The sequence below is a fragment of the Bufo gargarizans genome, chromosome 2 (genome assembly GCF_014858855.1).
Source record: "Bufo gargarizans isolate SCDJY-AF-19 chromosome 2, ASM1485885v1, whole genome shotgun sequence".
NCBI classification, from domain to species: domain Eukaryota; kingdom Metazoa; phylum Chordata; class Amphibia; order Anura; family Bufonidae; genus Bufo; species Bufo gargarizans.
In genome coordinates, this window is record NC_058081.1 from 350,313,700 (window position 1) to 350,331,128 (window position 17,429).

At 47.7% G+C, this 17,429-nt stretch overlaps 2 protein-coding genes across 3 annotated transcripts in view; both read right to left on the bottom strand.

Moving 5' to 3' along the window:
* Window positions 1–15,618, bottom strand: part of UIMC1 (ubiquitin interaction motif containing 1) — a 143,260-nt gene extending 127,642 nt beyond the window's left edge. For both annotated transcript variants that reach the window (XM_044280699.1, XM_044280700.1), the window contains exons 1-3: window positions 15,522–15,618; window positions 5,847–5,974; window positions 3,422–4,459 (exon numbers count right to left, since the gene is read on the bottom strand). In XM_044280699.1, coding sequence (XP_044136634.1) covers window positions 3,422–4,459; window positions 5,847–5,972 — 1,164 coding nt within the window. In that variant the 5' untranslated portion in view covers window positions 5,973–5,974; window positions 15,522–15,618. The remainder of the gene's footprint in view (window positions 1–3,421; window positions 4,460–5,846; window positions 5,975–15,521) is intronic.
* LOC122925892 (BRCA1-A complex subunit RAP80-like) overlaps window positions 15,493–17,429 on the bottom strand; it is a 75,373-nt gene continuing 73,436 nt past the window's right edge. The window contains exon 6 of the mRNA XM_044277237.1: window positions 15,493–15,609. Coding sequence (XP_044133172.1) covers window positions 15,493–15,609 — 117 coding nt within the window. The remainder of the gene's footprint in view (window positions 15,610–17,429) is intronic.

Genomic DNA, 17,429 nt, shown 5'->3' on the forward strand with positions numbered 1-17,429 from the left:
TGGAAGTAGCAGGGAGGCCGACTGCGCCCTTGGACACCATAACGGCTGGGGCTTGAAGGGGGGGGGGGTTCCTGCGGGAGTCCTGTAGCCCCCCCAGCGACGGGGCAGCGAAAGGACTGGTACTGGAACCGGAGGACCCGGTTCGAAAGGGACGTTAGGACTTAGGTGTGGAATGTTAGAGTTCTTGCCCCCAGATAGCGGTAGAGAAGAACTTGTCCAGCTGAGCCCTAAAAAACCTGGAACCCTCAAAGGGGAGGCTAGTAAGGGGACACTTGGAGAAGCGTCAGCGTCCCACACTATCAACCCGACCTCCCTGTGCAGAATGACAAGAGGGCTACAATGCGGGTAACGAGGGAATCAATGTCCATGGAAGCCTCGCAAAGGAATTTGGAAGACTGAGACACCTGGAGAACCAAATCTGGTGTGTCAGTAGACGCATCATGTTCCGCCAGGTTCAGGTGGTGGCGCTGCAACCACACATGGGGAGAACACTGGCCTAACGTGCCCGCCAGAGATAAATGGCTCTTGAGAGAGAATCTAGGCGCCTGTCCAGAACGTCCTGCAGAGAGGAGCCGGTAAGGACAGGGAAGGCAGTGATCCTGGACACTGGGGGATCCACCCTAGGGGAGAAGACCAGCCCTCCCCACTGCTCAGTCATAAAAGGATGATCCTGTCCCAGGTTCTGGGTATGACCGCGGAAATCCCTCATGGATAGGAAAAAACGCGGCAACCTATGGCTTCTTGGACGGAAAACAAAAAAGAGGGGAACTCCCGCGTAGAGGAGAATCCCCTTGGAGATTACAGGTGTCACTGACAGCCGCTACTAAGTCCGCCAAATGTGGGGAGCTTAGGCGGAGGGACCCGCTCCATGACCTTGTCCGAGCCGGACAATCCCCCTTCAGACCTGCGCTCCTTAGGGGGGGAGAGTCGTCTGAACACATCTCTAGACGAGGGGGGGAAACGGAGTCATCCAAGGATGGATGCTACCGCTCACGCTGCCTCTTATTAGTCAGGCGACCTCAGCGGGAACCACTGCGGGGAGACGAAATGGTAGGGGCCACTGGATTGGCAACTGCCATACGGTCCAAAAAGGACATGGCTGCCTTGGCGACTGAGGACAAATCAGCGGCCGCGCAGGACCTGGCAGACAGAAATAAACATTTTTCCCCCTTTTTAAAAAAAAAAAAAAAAAGGCTTAAAGTGGTTTAAACTCAGAAAGTCTGGACTGGGGCAACAGCCTTATCACTGAGCTACCAGCTTGCCTTAGGAGCTGGGTTGGGCAGGAAGGAGATCCTGTCCAGGGCCAGGGCAGGAGGCACAAAAAACCAGTGGTCTAACAGAACCCCGTTGGAGCCCGAGAAGGTGACTAGGCTTAGGCATGATAACAACTATGCAAGAATCTACAGTTGTAGTTAGAGAAAAGAAACCTTAAAAGTGTCTTCTGGGAATCGAACTAGAGATCGTTCACATCAGAAGCAAGGCATTTATACACACACACACACACACACACACACATACACAGCTAGACAACTGTCCAGAGAGAAGCAGATTGAATAGGGTTAAGATGCCATTACTCTGTGTTGCTGTTCAGCAGGGGAGCGGTCAGGAGCGTGGGAACCTTTGTAGCAGACGGAGGAAGATGCCGGAGCAAAGCATCAGAATACCCCCCCGGCCGTGTCAGGCTCCGCCCCTGGCCGCATCAGGCTCCGCCCCACGGCCGATAGAAGTGCGGGGGGGGGGGGAAATCGCACGCTCCACTCCTTGTACTTCCTGAAAACATGTCCCCCAGTGCCGAACACAGCGAAGCGGGGGTTAACAAGGCACGCACGCACACCTGCAGTTGCAGCCCAAAATCCTCGTTCTGTCCGAGGTCTCTGACTGGGCGAGTGGTTGGTGGGTGCTGCTGCAAGTTATAGAAGCAGCGCCAGCAGGGAAAAGTCATGCCTCATAAATAAAAAAAACTCAGAGAGAGCCGAAAGTCCCAGCAGGGAGATTAGCCAGAATAGTGCCTCCATGCCCTAGAACCCCCGGACAGAGATAACACCCTCAGTTCACCCAGACGGCATAGACATAAGACGGGGGGGGGCAGAGAGCGATTGCAGTATACTTATCTGCTCCTGCAGTCTTCTCCCTCTGTTCAGGACCAGCAGGGTTCACCTCTTCAGACGTCTGACTCCAGGAGTGCAGTGCTATGGATGGAGGGCAGCAGCAGGTGACCCAGGAGCTGGTGGGATGCCGGAGCTAACAGGTCGAGCCCGGATCCACTTATCTTCTTGGGGGGAAATGGAGGCAGCCAGGCAACGTCCCAAAGACGGCGGCGGGCACTCCACGGGGGACAAGGAAGGCGCCATGCCGACCTGAGTTCCCATCTAGAATAAAAATAACAAAAAGGAGTAGAATCAGAGAGTGTCAACCTCCTTCACCAGACACTAAGCAAAGACTGAGCTTCTCCTGGTGGAGTCGGGGGGTATAGCCCGAGGAGGAGGAGCTCTTTTGTATTTGCATAGTGTCCCTCCTACTAATACCTCTAAGCTATACCCATGGTCTGTGTCCCCCAATGGAAAAAAGTACGAGAAAAATGGATTAACGTGTCACAGTTGCAGCAAACATGTGAGTCACACTGCAGCCAATGAATAGACAGTGATTGTCTGTAGTGGCCACATGTGGCTAGACACCATGCAGAACAGCAATAGAAAGTGGCTGGTGCACCCAAACTACAGTGCAGGAGATGCAGAAATTTTTCCAGGTGACTAAAACATTCCCTGCTTTCTGCCTGATCAGGTCAGCTCAGTGGGCATGTTATTTCTTATTAGCCTGTTCAATCCCTATATCTTCCTGTCGGCAGATGTCAGGGAGGACAGCCTGATGGTCACCATGGGCATGTCAGAAAACATCACCACATAAATAAAATGTTGGTATATCTATGACCAGTATAATATGAGACTATTTCCTGGCAATTTATATTAGTTGCCCTGCAGAATCCCTAATTAATAATTTCAGCAAGAGCTGTGCTCGGTGTGCCAGAATAAGTTTGACAGCTGCCTAGAGTCACTGCCAAAAGGTGATACTGGCCAATCTCCCCACTTCTGGGATGATCAACCAGTGTCATAGACAAAGACTGCTAAATCCATTTGCTAAAACGCACATGAACAAGGTTCTTTTTTTTCCCCTCAATAAAACTTGTTCACAAACTGCAGCTATTTTAGATTTTTTTATTTATTTCTAAGCTGAAGTCAGGAGTAGATTTTTAGGATTATAAATTTACAGGAAAAAAAACTCTTTTTTTCTTTGGATATCATCATTTGTTTTGGCCAATAACTTGGCACGGAAAAGACGTGGAAACCAGAATTATACTTTTCCTGACAAAGAGTGTCATTATCAAACAGACATTTATAGTATTGTGTGACCCCAGATCTCCTACCTTCACGCTATCGTTCTCATCCTGAGATGAAGAGCAATGGTCATTTTCCAGGCCCGTCTGTGCCGGACTCTGAGAAATCTTCTGCCTTTTACTTGATAGGTACTGTGTTTCTTGGCTGTCAGAATTATCATCACGCTCTGTCTCATCTTCGTCAGGTTTCTGTGTGTTGTCCTCAGCTACGCACTCCTCGGTATCTTCTTGGCTGACGCTGCCTTGAGTGTCCTCTTTGAAATATTTTCGACTTGAAGCTGTAAGATGGATCGGTTGGCCATAATCCATTTTGTGCAAAAGTTGTCTCTGAGCACTTTTCAAGCTCTTCTGGTACACTTCAAGTTGGCATAGTATGACTTTGGTGTATTCACTAGGATCCACACCTTTCGGGCAGAAGGGAACACCCCAGTAATAGTGAACCGTGCCTCCACTTTGATTCGTCTTGCCTGCCCTACAATCAGAGCTTTCAATGCCCTTCTCACAGTCCAATTTTTTGGCTTTGTCAGTATGAAAAGTCTCTGTCTTCCCGCAGTCATTTTGATATAAACTTTCTCCTTGGGAGCATGAGGTAGGCAACATAGACAAGGAGTCTATCTGGGGACTCTCTGAGCAGTGTGTGCATTGGTCATCTAGGTCATCTACTGGCCTGTCAACACTTGGGCTTATTTCCTGAAACAGTCTGCAAGGAATCAGTTTGCATGGACGTGGGGACTTCTTTGGAAAAACGGGGCTTAATGCAAGTTCTTTAGCAGGGGAGGCTTTTACAAAGTTGCTACTGGTACATGGAGACAGAGCAGACTGTAGACAGTTTTCAATGCATGAAATAGGATCCTTGCAGTTAGGAGACAAGATGACACTCGAGCTTTCCACAATATCTTGACTTAAACGTTGCAAACGCACAACTGGGCTTTTTGCTGAGATTTCACCTGAAGGTTTAGACTCCTTGGAGGAATGTGGTTCTTTTTCACAGTATTCATGACTTGAAGATGCTCCACTGGTTAACTCATCTTTTGTGGCACTAACGAGAATATCAGGAACTTGACAGCTCTGAAAAGAAAGGTACAGCATGAGTCGGACATGCTAATTAAAAATAGTTAAAGGGATTTACTGACAATTGTACATTACTACAGTATGTGACTTTCCAACCTGCTTTGTGTTATTTGTCTTTCAATACATGGCCACTTGTAAGATCCCTACTTGCTGTCCGAAGGTGAATAAAACACTACCTAGACTAGGCAATGCTCTGTAAGCTTTGGGCTGGGGCTACATATTGTGAATGAGACTGTTGCAAAGAACCAATTTTGGTCCAAGGTTGCAAATCTTTGCAATCATAGACCACAATACAAATACAAGCTGCGAGTGAACACAACTTGCCTGTGCCCTTTGGAGCTGTTCACACAGCGGATTTTGGCACTGTCAAAATCCACGCTGGTTTCTGCCGGAGTTGTTCACTTTACAGGCTATGGACCTCGTGGCTTAGCTATTGAATGGAGCTAAGCCGTGGGTGGAGAGCTGCTGCAGCTTCAAGAATAGAGATGAGCGAACTTCTGTTTTAAGTTCGGCGTCTAAAGTTCGGGTTTGGATTAGCGGAGAATCCCGATCTGGAACCGGATATGGATTCTGACTTCCGTTGTGGTCCGTGGTAGCGGAATCAATAATCGGCCATTATTGATTCCGCTACCACGGACCACAACGGAAGTCAGAATCCATATCCGGTTCCAGATCGGGATTCTCCGCTAATCCAAACCCGAACTTTAGACGCCGAACTTAAAACAGAAGTTCCCTCATCTCTATTCAAGAAGAAACATGTCGCTTCCTAGCATGGTCCTATATGTAGCTTTTGACTCAAATACCGGCCTCAGAAATAAAGATGGACATTGTGGTTTTGGCCTCCATTTTTAGGATCTTTTAGTCATCATTACAGGTTTGCAGAGGCCTTGAGGTGCAAAAACAAAAAAACTACATTTTTTCATTTTCACAAGGGTTAAAGGAAACTAACCCATGCTCTATCCTTTTGCTCACTTTCCCTATTTAGAACGCATGCATAGCTCAGCCTGCATGTGTATATGAGAATGGGGTGGGAGTGGGGGGACAGCTGATGGCTGAAAATAATGGCGTTCAAGCCAGCCTAACTGATTAAGTTCACAGATTCCATCATACTTGGCTCTGCTCCCTCTGCAAATGCAGAGGACGCAGCAGTTGCAGAGAGAGCTGAGCCTTTAGGTGTAACAGCAACGTCCACGTTGCTCCTAGAGGCTCATTTACATATATTAAAACATAATTTTTCTCAGAAATGCGGGCACATATGAACAATGGACCAACACAGATGTCTTCAGCTGCCAAGTGCACATGTAACAGGTCAGCCAGTATCATAGGTACAAATCTTCTGACTCATGCCCTTTAAACATGTTTAACTTGTGTACAGTATAATTACATGAAGACTTTCTTCAATGGCTTTCTTTATCAGCTCATCCTCTTCTTCTTGGGTGTATCCTTCAGGTTTTGCCTGCTCCTGTTGACTCATTTGTACTGCCAAAGCCAGTTGTTCCTCCTCTGTCATTTCTAAAATGTAAGAAAAATAACGAATAGTTATATCAAGAGTCAAAACGGCAAATATTTCCCATGAAATTCATCAAAATAGCCTGTTAAGAAAAAACATAACAGTACTGTTAGAGAGGCCCTGGCAGTGCCAAACCCTTCTGACTCCATAAAGATTGAGCAGAACATTCAACCACAGCCACATAGGAGTATGCTCAATCCTTGCTCGGCATGGATCCATGTGATCAGAGCAAGACAGGAATGGGAAGCTAAGCACAATGAGCACATCCAAGAGAGAGGGGAAAACGTGCTGCTGGGAGAAGAGGGAAAATATGCTGCCTAAAATCAAAGGTGAGAATGTGCATATTAAACCTTTGTTCTCCCCTTCTACCAAATACCTCACCTCCTCCTCTAAATTTAGATGCACATTTCACTTAGATGAATTTGAATGTTCATGGGGCATCAGAGATTTCGAGCAACGCAACAACGTTTATCTAATGTGTGGTAGTCCCATCTTGGTCTTTCATGGCTGAGATGGGAATAAGGACAGTAATCAATGACCAGGGAGGCAAGAGTTACGGAAACGGCTGAGTGCCCAGTGCTGTGCTGTTTCGGTAACTACCATAACACTGAATCGGAGCTACGCCAACAGTGTGGCACAGAAAGCTACGTTTGTAGTGCCCTGGAGCAGGGAGTACTTTGACATTTGTGGACATTTGCCTATATCCCCTATGCAAAGGTAAAACTTCTTACTTTATTTCTCTTGAAAGGGTTAACTTATACTGTTAGGACTTTGAGAAGCTTGTAATTTTCCACAGCTGTCATAGGGTTTAAAGGGGTATTCCCATCTCAGACAATGGGGGCATATCGCTAGGATATGCCCCCATTGTCTGATAGCTGCGGGATCGCACCTACAACGAGAACGGAGCGGGAAGAGCTGTGGCTGGAGGACCCTGGATTTACCGGGGTCCGTCCACCACCAAGCGCTGCTACCATAGAACTGCGCACATGCGTGCGGTCCCTGCTCCCATTCATTTCTATGAGGCAGACAAAAATAGCTGAGGCAGCGCTCGGCTATTTTCAGTGGCCCCATAGAAATGAATGGAGGGCGGCTGCGCATGCGCAGTACGCCCTCTGTTCATTTCCCCGCTCCGTTCTCATTGTAGGTGCGGCTCACCTATCAGACAATGGGGGCATATTCTAGCGATATGCCCCCATTGTCTAAGATGGCAGAACCCCTTTAAAGAAGGCCCTGTTTTGGAGTTAAAAACCCAGACCTGTTTACCACCCTGTTTTGGAGGGGAAAACCCAGGCTTGATTACCACCAAAACCAGTCTGGTTTTAGTTATGTTGTTATGTCTGGAAACTTTTTTTTGTCTGGAAAAACTGCTGTGTAATTACCATTGAGTATCAGTGAAGCTCTAATATAAGGCTATACCAGACGGGAGTTGAAACAATGTATTTGTTTGTGCTGAGTTTCTCCACTCACCTGTGTGAAGTTGGCACCCCATGTTCTTAAATTTCAAAAAGAAATACACCATTTGTTTGTGCTGCGTTTGTGCTGGTTTGTGCCGCAAAAATGAACGTTTGTGCCGGTTCGGTTCCTGAGATATTGCGCGTTAGATTTTTATGAAGCCCCGCCCACTTTCCACCCCATGTTCTTAAATTTCAAAAAGAAATACACCATTCGTTTGTGCTGCGTTTGTGCTGGTTTGTGCTGCAAAAATGAACGTTTGCGCCGCTTTGGTTTCCGAGATATTGCGCGCTTGATTTGTTGAAACCCCGCCCACTTTCCACCCCATGTTCTTAAATTTCAAAAATAAATACACCATTCGTTTGTGCTGCGTTTGTGCCGCAAAAATGAACGTTTCTGCCGGTTCAGTTCCTGAGATATTGCGCGTTAGATTTTTATGAAGCCCCGCCCATTTTCCACCCCATGTTCTTAAATTTCAAAAAGAAATACACCGTTCGTTTGTGCTGCGTTTGTGCTGGTTTGTGCTGCAAAAATTAACGTTTGCGCTGCTTTCGTTTCCGAGATATTGCGCTCGATTTGCTGAAACCCCGCCCACTTTCCACCCCATGTTCTTAAATTTCAAAAATAAATACACCGTTCGTTTGTGCTGCGTTTGTGCTGGTTTGTGCTGCAAAAATTAACGTTTGCGCTGCTTTCGTTTCCGAGATATTGCGCGCTTGATTTGCTGAAACCCCGCCCACTTTCCACCCCATGTTTTTAAATTTCAAAAAGAAATACACCATTCGTTTGTGCTGCGTTTGTGCTGGTTTGTGCAGCAAAAATTAACGTTTGTGCCGCTTTCGTTTCCGAGATATTGCGCGCTTGATTTTCTGAAACCCCGCCCATTTTCCACCCCATGTTCTTAAATTTCAAAAATAAATACACCATTCGCTTGTGCTGCGTTTGTGCTGGTTTGTGCTGCAAAAATTAACGTTTGCGCCGCTTTCGTTTCCGAGATATTGCGCGCTTGATTTGCTGAAACCCCGCCCACTTTCCACCCCATGTTCTTAAATTTCAAAAATAAATACATCATTCGTTTGTGCTGCGTTTGTGCTGGTTTGTGCTGCAAAAATTAACGTTTGCGCCGCTTTGGTTTCCGAGATATTGCGCTCGATTTGCTGAAACCCCGCCCACTTTCCACCCCATGTTCTTAAATTTCAAAAAGAAATACACCGTTCGTTTGTGCTGCGTTTGTGCTGGTTTGTGCAGCAAAAATTAACGTTTGCGCCGCTTTCGGTTTCCGAGATATTGCGCGCTGATTTGCTGAAACCCCGCCCACTTTCCACCCCATGTTCTTAAATTTCAAAAAGAAATACACCGTTCGTTTGTGCTGCGTTGTGCTGTTTGTGCTGCAAAAATTAACGTTTGCGCCGCTTTCGTTTCCGAGATATTGCGCGCTTGATTTGCTGAAACCCCGCCCACTTTCCACCCCATGTTTTTAAATTTCAAAAAGAAATACACCATTCGCTTGTGCTGCGTTTGTGCTGGTTTGTGCTGCAAAAATTAACGTTTGCGCCGCTTTCGTTTCCGAGATATTGCGCGCTTGATTTGCTGAAACCCCGCCCACTTTCCACCCCATGTTTTAAAATTTCAAAAAGAAATACACCATTCGTTTGTGCTGGTTTGTGCTGCAAAAATGAACGTTTGCGCCGCTTTGGTTTCCGAGATATTGCGCGCTTGATTTGATGAAACCCCGCCCACTTTCCACCCCATGTTTTTAACCCTGACTCTAGACCCCCCAGGTGTGCTGCAGCTTGCCCCCCTCCCGCCCCCTTTCACAACTTTTTTTGGGGCACAAGCATATTATATATTTTTTTCTGCGTACTCTGACTGTGGCCGGGACTCTTAGCGTCACTGTTAGCGCATCGCACGCCCCACCGCTGATCAACTTCGGACGGTTGATCAGCGAGTTTGAATTAAAAAAAAAATCACTTTTTTGGGCCTTTTTTTTTTTTTTGTCTGTTAGGTTTAGGGTATGTTCCCGAACACCCGTCCCCCCACACACACGCACACCAAATAAAGTTTATCACACACACACACACTTCCCTATGGCCTGCCGGATGTTCTAGGCGGCATATGCCCAGCTTGCCTCCGAGTCCGAGAGCCCCAGTGAGGACGAGGATAACCCCACTTTCCTTTTGTCATCCGCGTCCTCCTCATCATCTAACAATGATGATGAGACCCCAAGGCGGCGGAGACGCCGCCAGGTGGAGCAAGGAGACCGCCATGCTAGGGACCCTGTGGCCCACACTAGTACGAGAAGCTCTGGGGCTCGTACTAGTTTTCCGGCCCACCAGTTAAGACCACCGGAGCCCCCTACCGGTGAACTTGTCTGGTATACCCCAGAGCGTTTTGAGCCCGTGATTCCTGATTTTGTAGGCCAACCAGGAATCCAGATTTCCACAGTGGGCTTCACTGAATGCGACTACTTTAGTCTTTTTTTCAGTGACCCCTTTGTGAATCTGATGTTGGAGCAGACGAACCTGTACGCCCCACAGTTCATTGCTCAACATCCGGGCTCCTTTTTGGCTAGGCCCGGTGGCTGGACTCCGGTCTGTGCAGCCAAGATGAGGACGTTTTGGGGCCTCGTGCTGCATATGGGCCTATTCAAGAAACCTAGTGTCAGGCATTACTGGAGTGGGGACATCCTCTACCAGACCCCACTTTACAATTATGCAGATAATGCAGCATGTCCCCCCCAAGGTGATCCTGCCTATGACCGCCTGTACAAAATCAGGTCGGTCATCGATCACTTTGGGGCCAAATTTGTGCAGGTCTATGTACCTGGAAGGGAAGTCGCGGTTGATGAGTCTCTCATTGCTTTCAAGGGGAGACTCATTAATCCGCCAGTATGTTCCCTCTAAGCGGGGAGGTATGGCGTGAAGCTGTACAAACTTTGTGAGAGTACCTCAGGGTGCACTTACAAGTTTCGTGTGTACGAGGGGCGAGATTCCCGTATTCAACCCCCAGAAGGTTCCCCCCACTCTGGGTGTTAGCGGGAAACTTGTGTGGGACCTTATGCACCCACTGCTAGATAAGGGTTACCACCTGCACGTGGATAACTTTTATACTAGTATCCCCATAGTTTTATATCCGATTGTCAGGGGCTAAAATGGGGAAGGGGAACATAAATGTAGTACTCCATGGAAGTGTGATACTCCTTGAAGCAACCAATAATGCAGAGGCCCGGATGATCGGGGCACGTGTCACATTGAGTAGTGGTGTCCTTCCGTATCCCCCTCCTGTGACACACTCTGCACCTTTTTTGGGTCCGCCCTTCTTTCTAGTATGGGGGACCACACCTGGAAAGTATTGGCCAGGGACGATCTGGGCGCCTCCAGTTCCCGAGGTACTCCGGCCTGCTCTTTCCCGGTCAGAAAAGATCCGGTCCTTGAGGACTGCCTCATAGAACTGGAGGAATGTCCCTGTGTTGCCAGCGCTCCGGGACAGCACAAAAGAGTTGTACAAGGCAACCTGCACCAAGCAGACCGCAACTTTTTTATACCATGCCGGGTTTTGCGCATGGCATTATATGGCTCGAGGACTTGATCAGAGAGATAAACTCCTCCCATATAACGATTGTAGGCGACGATACAATCGGGCTTGAGGACCGTTGCCGCGGTACCTCGCACAGGGACAGGGGTGATGCCGTTACCGTGAATTGTGGACAGCATAATGACATCCCTCTTGTCCTTATGCCTGACCAGCAACAGGTTTCCACTGGTAAGGGCACGGGTCTCACCCCTGGGGATAGGTACCTGGAGGGGGTGGGCAGGGAGGCCGCGTTGATTTTTCCGCACAGTCCCACAAGCGAACGTGGATCTGGCGGCAAGAGACTGGAACAAGGGGATACTGGTATAAAAGTTATCCACGAAAAGGTGGTAACCCTTATCTAGCAGTGGGTACATAAGGTCCCACACAAGTTTCCCGCTAACACCCAGAGTGGGGGACATTCTGGGGGTTGAATACGGGAATCTCGCCCCTCGTACACACGAAACTTGTAAGTGCACCCTGAGGTACTCTCACAAAGTTTGTACAGCTTCACGCCATACCTCGCCCGCTTAGAGGGAACATACTGGCGGATAATGAGTCTCCCCTTGAAAGCAATGAGAGACTCATCAACCGCAACTTCCCTTCCAGGTACATAGACCTGCACAAATTTGGCCCCAAAGTGATCGATGACCGGCCTGATTTTGTACAGGCGGTCATAGGCAGGATCACCTTGGGGGGGACATGCTGCATTATCTGCATAATTGTAAAGTGGGGTCTGGTAGAGGATGTCCCCACTCCAGTAATGCCTGACACTAGGTTTCTTGAATAGGCCCATATGCAGCACGAGGCCCCAAAACGTCCTCATCTTGGCTGCACAGACCGGAGTCCAGCCACCGGGCCTAGCCAAAAAGGAGCCCGGATGTTGAGCAATGAACTGTGGGGCGTACAGGTTCGTCTGCTCCAACATCAGATTCACAAAGGGGTCACTGGAAAAAAGACTAAAGTAGTCGCATTCAGTGAAGCCCACTGTGGAAATCTGGATTCCTGGTTGGCCTACAAAATCAGGAATCACGGACTCAAAACGCTCTGGGGTATACCAGACAAGTTCACCGGTAGGGGGCTCCGGTGGTCTTAACTGGTGGGCCGGAAAACTAGTACGAGCCCCAGAGCTTCTCGTACTAGTGTGGGCCACAGGGTCCCTAGCATGGCGGTCTCCTTGCTCCACCTGGCGGCGTCTCCGCCGCCTTGGGGTCTCATCATCATTGTTAGATGATGAGGAGGACGCGGATGACAAAAGGAAAGTGGGGTTATCCTCGTCCTCACTGGGGCTCTCGGACTCGGAGGCAAGCTGGGCATATGCCGCCTAGAACATCCGGCAGGCCATAGGGAAGAGTGTGTGTGTGTGATAAACTTTATTTGGTGTGCGTGTGTGTGGGGGGACGGGTGTTCGGGAACATACCCTAAACCTAACAGACAAAAAAAAAAAAGGCCCAAAAAAGTGATTTTTTTATAAATTCAAACTCGCTGATCAACCGTCCGAAGTTGATCAGCGGTGGGGCGTGCGATGCGCTAACAGTGACGCTAAGAGTCCCGGCCACAGTCAGAGTACGCAGAAAAAAATACATAATATGCTTGTGCCCCAAAAAAAGTGGTGAAAGGGGGCGGGAGGGGGGCAAGCTGCAGCACACCTGGGGGGTCTAGAGTCAGGGTTAAAAACATGGGGTGGAAAGTAGGCGGGGTTTCATCAAATCAAGCATGCAATATCTCGGAAACCAAAGCGGCGCAAACGTTCATTTTTGCAGCACAAACCAGCACAAACGAATGGTGTATTTCTTTTTGAAATTTTAAAACATGGGGTGGAAAGTGGGCGGGGTTTCAGCAAATCAAGCGCGCAATATCTCGGAAACGAAAGCGGCGCAAACGTTAATTTTTGCAGCACAAACGCAGCACAAACGAATGGTGTATTTATTTTTGAAATTTAAGAACATGGGGTGGAAAATGGGCGGGGTTTCAGAAAATCAAGCGCGCAATATCTCGGAAACAAAAGCGGCGCAAACGTTAATTTTTGCTGCACAAACCAGCACAAACGCAGCACAAGCGAATGGTGTATTTCTTTTTGAAATTTAAAAACATGGGGTGGAAAGTGGGCGGGGTTTCAGCAAATCAAGCGCGCAATATCTCGGAAACGAAAGCGGCGCAAACGTTAATTTTTGCAGCACAAACACAGCACAAACTAACGGTGTATTTCTTTTTGAAATTTAAGAACATGGGGTGGAAAGTGGGCGGGGTTTCAGCAAATCGAGCGCAATATCTCGGAAACCAAAGCGGCGCAAACGTTAATTTTTGCAGCACAAACCAGCACAAACGCAGCACAAACGAATGATGTATTTATTTTTGAAATTTAAAAACATGGGGTGGAAAGTGGGCGGGGTTTCAGCAAATCAAGCGCGCAATATCTCGGAAACGAAAGCGGCGCAAACGTTAATTTTTGCAGCACAAACCAGCACAAACGCAGCACAAGCGAATGGTGTATTTATTTTTGAAATTTAAGAACATGGGGTGGAAAATGGGCGGGGTTTCAGAAAATCAAGCGCGCAATATCTCGGAAACGAAAGCGGCACAAACGTTAATTTTTGCTGCACAAACCAGCACAAACGCAGCACAAACGAATGGTGTATTTCTTTTTGAAATTTAAAAACATGGGGTGGAAAGTGGGCGGGGTTTCAGCAAATCAAGCGCGCAGTATCTCGGAAACGAAAGCAGCGCAAACGTTAATTTTTGCAGCACAAACCAGCACAAACGCAGCACAAACGAACGGTGTATTTATTTTTGAAATTTAAGAACATGGGGTGGAAAGTGGGCGGGGTTTCAGCAAATCGAGCGCAATATCTCGGAAACGAAAGCAGCGCAAACGTTAATTTTTGCAGCACAAACCAGCACAAACGCAGCACAAACGAACGGTGTATTTCTTTTTGAAATTTAAGAACATGGGGTGGAAAATGGGCGGGGCTTCATAAAAATCTAACGCGCAATATCTCAGGAACTGAACCGGCAGAAACGTTCATTTTTGCGGCACAAACCAGCACAAACGCAGCACAAACGAATGGTGTATTTATTTTTGAAATTTAAGAACATGGGGTGGAAAGTGGGCGGGGTTTCAACAAATCAAGCGCGCAATATCTCGGAAACCAAAGCGGCGCAAACGTTCATTTTTGCAGCACAAACCAGCACAAACGCAGCACAAACGAATGGTGTATTTCTTTTTGAAATTTAAGAACATGGGGTGGAAAGTGGGCGGGGTTTCAGAAAATCAAGCGCGCAATATCTCGGAAACCAAAGCGGCGCAAACGTTCATTTTTACAGCACAAACCAGCACAAACGCAGCACAAACGAATGGTGTATTTATTTTTGAAATTTAAGAACATGGGGTGGAAAATGGGCGGGGCTTCATAAAAATCTAACGCGCAATATCTCAGGAACCGAACCGGCACAAACGTTCATTTTTGCGGCACAAACCAGCACAAACGCAGCACAAACGAATGGTGTATTTCTTTTTGAAATTTAAGAACATGGGGTGCCAACTTCACACAGGTTCTCCACTCTACCCCTCCCACTAGAATGCACTAGTCTAGCTAGAAACTGTATATCAGGAGAGAAGTCAGAGTCCCTAGTGTGCTACAGTTAGGGACCAGTGATTGGAGGGGAGACATGCCAGCCTGCATGAGTGACCAGAAGACGCTGAGCCACGGACCATGGGTCACTAGCCCTGTGACCAAGGAGCCACCCGGAATACTGAGCTACAGACTGTGGGCCCTTGACCAGGATGCCAGCCTTCTGAAAGCGAGAGGGACAGCTAGCTCAAGCCTTTCCTCAGCATCAAACCCTTCATCTGCCAGGGAGGAGACTCTGCCAGACTACTGAGTGACCAGAAGAAAACACTGAGATGGGGATATGCTGCCACAGACCCTGGATCACCAGCTTTGGACCAGGGTACCAGCCTTCTGAAGAGAGAGAGGGACAGCTAGCTCAGGCCTTTCCTCAGTATCAAACCCTTTTTCTGCCAGAAAATAGACTGGAGAAACCAGCCCTATGCCTCACCTGTATTGTTTTGCACCTGAATTCCTCCAATAAAGAAGCATCCTGGTTTACTGCAGACCCTGACTCTCTGGACTTATTTCCCATTGGAGTGCACCAAGCCTTACCATCCCTTCCGTAGAGCAGCAACATGTTGTGACACCTCGACTATGTCCAGGGACCCAGCGTAGTGTTGGGGCCACCCAAAACCAAGCCATTGCACGCTGTTTCTGCAACACCCGAGAAACCAGGAGCAGCATAGCTCCCATTCACTGCTTTGAGAGTTACAGAACCACTGCAGGGCCAGCCGCTCAAAAGCTTCTGAAATTCCACCCACTCCTGGATGGCATTTCCTATGGTTATTCCCATCTTGGACGAGATAACCCCTTTAAGCCTTTGACAACAAAATGATGATACATTAAAGTTGTCAACAGTGGTCAAGAACGGCTGCACTTTCTAGAGGTCACATTTTGAACATCAATAAATTCTTACGTGCAAGTTTTCTTTTGACCGGCAAAGGTTTTCGGTGGGGTGGAGGCCTGCGTCTCTTTTTTGGCAAAATACTTTCTTCCTGCAGTTCCTAAAAAACATGACAAAAAAAATCATTATAAATTACAAAAGTCTGCATAAAGACAAAAACTATTATTTACTAGGAATTGTGTGTCATGTACAAAGAATGTTTGTTACATGTCTGAAGTTAAGCGCATTTATGGGAAAAAAATATTTTAAATATGTCACCAGGTTTCCATGGTAACCATTTTGCAAAGATCTAAAAGCACATTAGAGAAGTACTTTATATAGAAGTGAAATGCCATCACAAACCACTCGAAGAATAGATAACTGGTGACTACAATATGTAAAGCATTCCAGTTCTTGCTATATATCCAAGCATTATCTCCCGGGTGTCCTTGGTGTCCATTGTATTAGAATTGACAATCTGCTGCCATCTCATAATACGCTATAACAATATTGTTTTTTAAAGTGAACCTGTCAGGGGATATTTGCCGCCATTTAGGCTAGCAGGAATATGGTAGAGGTTGAGAACCTGAGCTCTCGGATATGTAGGTTTATATCAGGGATACACAACCCCCAGGCCGTGTGCGGTCCCCAGAGCCAGGGTTTGTGGCCCCCCTGTCCTGCTGGGCAGAAACACAGCTGATCGCACGTTTCTGCCTGACGCACTGCACAATTGCAGGATTATAGCTCCTGCTACCGAACTATAGCATGTGCAGGATGGGTCCCGGCAGTCAGTGACAGTGGTGGAGCCAAGGTGAAGGCAGAAGAGGCTTATCAGCGCTTCTGCCTTCTCCTCAGATAGGCGAGCGGCGCGCTGAGCATGTTTAGACCCGGCCTGATCAGCCCTGCCCTGTACAAAGCCTCAGCCTGTTGCAAAAACATTAAAAAAAGAAAAGAAAATTCTTGCAAAAAATAAATAAAATAAGTAAAAGAAAACAATAAAAAATGAAAAAGTTAAAAATAAAATTGTCTTTTTATGATCTCTTGGGGGACAAGTGCCAAAAATATTTAAAAAATAAAGAATAAAATTATTATAAAAAATTATTAAAGAATAAATATAAAAGTGTCCCCCTAAAGGTCTTTTTGTAGCAGAAATATATTTAAAAAGATAAGTTAAAGGGCTTCTGTCAGCCCAATAAACCGTTTTGTTTTTTTTTGGTTAATAATAATCCCTACACTGCGAGCTCCCTATACATAAGCTAAATATTCATTTTGGTTCAGTAGATTTAGTTAAAAAGCTATTTTTATAATATGTAAATTACCTTGCTACCAGCAAGTAGGGCGGCTACTTGCTGGTAGCAGCCTCATCCTCCGCTCCTAATGACGCCCCCTCCGCTGTGTGATTGACAGGGCCAGGGAACGGAATCGTTCTCTGCTGGCCATGTTTGAATTCAAAATATCGCGCCTGCGCCGTACCTGTCTTTAATCGGCGCAGGCGCACTGAGAGGCGGCCGCTCTCTCGGCCGCTCCATCCTCAATGCGCCTGCGCCGGGTGTAGATGTGACGTCATCGGCGCAGGCGCATTGAGGATGGAGCTGCCAAGAGAGCGGTCGCCTCTCAGTGCGCCTGCGCCGATTAAAGACAGGTACGGCGCATGCGCGATATTTTGAATTCAAACAGGGCCAGCAGAGCGCCGCATCCTCCGCTCCTAATGACGCCCCCTCCGCTGTGTGATTGACAGGGCCAGGGAACGGAATCGTTCTCTGCTGGCCCTGTTTGAATTCAAAATATTGCACCTGCGCCGTACCTGTCTTTAATCAGCGCAGGCGCACTGAGAGGCGGCCGCTCTCTCGGCCGCTCCATCCTCAATGCGCCTGCGCCGGGTGTAGATGTGACGTCATCGGCGCAGGCGCATTGAGGATGGAGCGGCCGAGAGAGCCTCTC